We start from the raw sequence: 1,427 nt of genomic DNA, 5'->3' as shown, positions 1-1,427 counted from the left end.
GCTTGGGGCCAGCTGGGCTGGCAGTCGTGCGCAGGAGTGCTGGTGAGAAGAAAGCTTCATAGCTGGAGGTCAGGCTGCCGTCCAACTTCTCTGGACTCTCGTCAAGAGCCTGTGCCGTTGAAATGTCAACCCCCTCTTGTCCACTGTGGGTGTGTCTGTTCAAACGAGCCACTTGCCGCTCGTAGCTGTGCTCTTGACCATTTGTCCTGCGCAGGGACTTCTACTCTGTACGCCTGTGTGGGTGTTTCCCCAATCCTCCATTGGGTGCCTACCTGGAGCAGGTGTTGGGTCTGCAACGGTGGGCAAGAGGGGTCTAGATCTGCGGTCTTGCTTCTTAGTCTCACCTATCTTTGCTTCTGATGGTAGATGAGTTAAAGCCCCAGGACTAGCAGGGCAGTTTGAAGTCCCTGAGTATTGCCACCAGTTCCTGCACATGGCTACTTAAATGAAGATTTGGAGGTTCCAGTCCACCAGAGGTGCCGCAGAAGAAAGGCCTGGCAATCTACTCTAGATTGGGTTGGGGAGGTTGCCCTACAGGGCACAGGGCTACTCTGACACACCCAGGTTTGCTATGCATTGGGGTCAACCGATGGCACCTGGCCAGGAGGTTTTTAAATACCTTGCCACTTAAAGTAGACATTGATAGGCAGAGTCCTGGGTCCCACCCAGCCCCACTGAATCAGAACCTGCTATTTCACAGGCCCCCCCAGGGGGTTCAGACACAGTCATTCCCTAGCGACAGAAGAGCAGGCTCTAGTTCCAACCTGTGCATGGGTCATCTGTGTGAGAGCGCTTGTCCTTGGCTCACAATGACTCGGGACATTTCTAAAGTGCTCGGGGCTGTAGAGCCAGTTCTAAAAACTGTCTTTCCCTTGGATAGTTGTCATTGGCGCACAAGCATGCTGATTCCAGGCAGCCTTCCAAGCAGAAGAAGGAATCGCTCCGTGTGATCCATGGAGCCGTCTCTTAGAACAAATGAAATTACATTGGAAATAAGCATATATTTAAAATGAGTTCCTGTTTTGTTCCACCTGATGTGGGTTCCTTAACAAGGCTGATCTTCAAGGAGCTCTGGTGGTGGTGGTGGTGGTGGTGGGTTACGCATTCAGCTGACAGCCACAAGGTCATCAGTTCAAAATCCACCGATCCCTGAGAAGAAGTAGGAGGAGGCTGTCTACTCCTGTAAAGATGTTAAGTTTTGGAAACCCAAAGGAGCAGTTATATTCTATCTGATAGAGTTGCTATGAGTCTAAATCAACTTGATGGCAGTGAGATGTTGTTTTTTTAAGTTTACCTTAATGGTCATCTGACTGAGCACATGACCTAAGTTTTCAAAGGCTTCTGGCAACTGAAGCTCCAGAGGGTCTGCGAATAGGTCAACACCTATATGTGGAGCCCTGGTATGTGCTCAGAGTCCTGGTGGCATA

General features: G+C 50.5%; 1 protein-coding gene across 1 annotated transcript in view; it reads left to right on the top strand.

The window, feature by feature from the left end:
- The window catches only part of LOC101655063 (phospholipase B1, membrane-associated-like), a 170,554-nt gene that overhangs the window by 139,931 nt on the left and 29,196 nt on the right, over window positions 1–1,427 (top strand). Inside the window, exon 34 of the mRNA XM_013006835.2 lies at window positions 215–227. Coding sequence (XP_012862289.2) covers window positions 215–227 — 13 coding nt within the window. The remainder of the gene's footprint in view (window positions 1–214; window positions 228–1,427) is intronic.

This window comes from Echinops telfairi, unplaced genomic scaffold, assembly GCF_000313985.2.
Source record: "Echinops telfairi isolate 266 unplaced genomic scaffold, ASM31398v2 ScPeMD7_10;HRSCAF=50, whole genome shotgun sequence".
Classification (NCBI taxonomy): Eukaryota; Metazoa; Chordata; class Mammalia; order Afrosoricida; family Tenrecidae; genus Echinops; species Echinops telfairi.
This window is presented reverse-complemented; position numbering and strand designations above follow the sequence as displayed.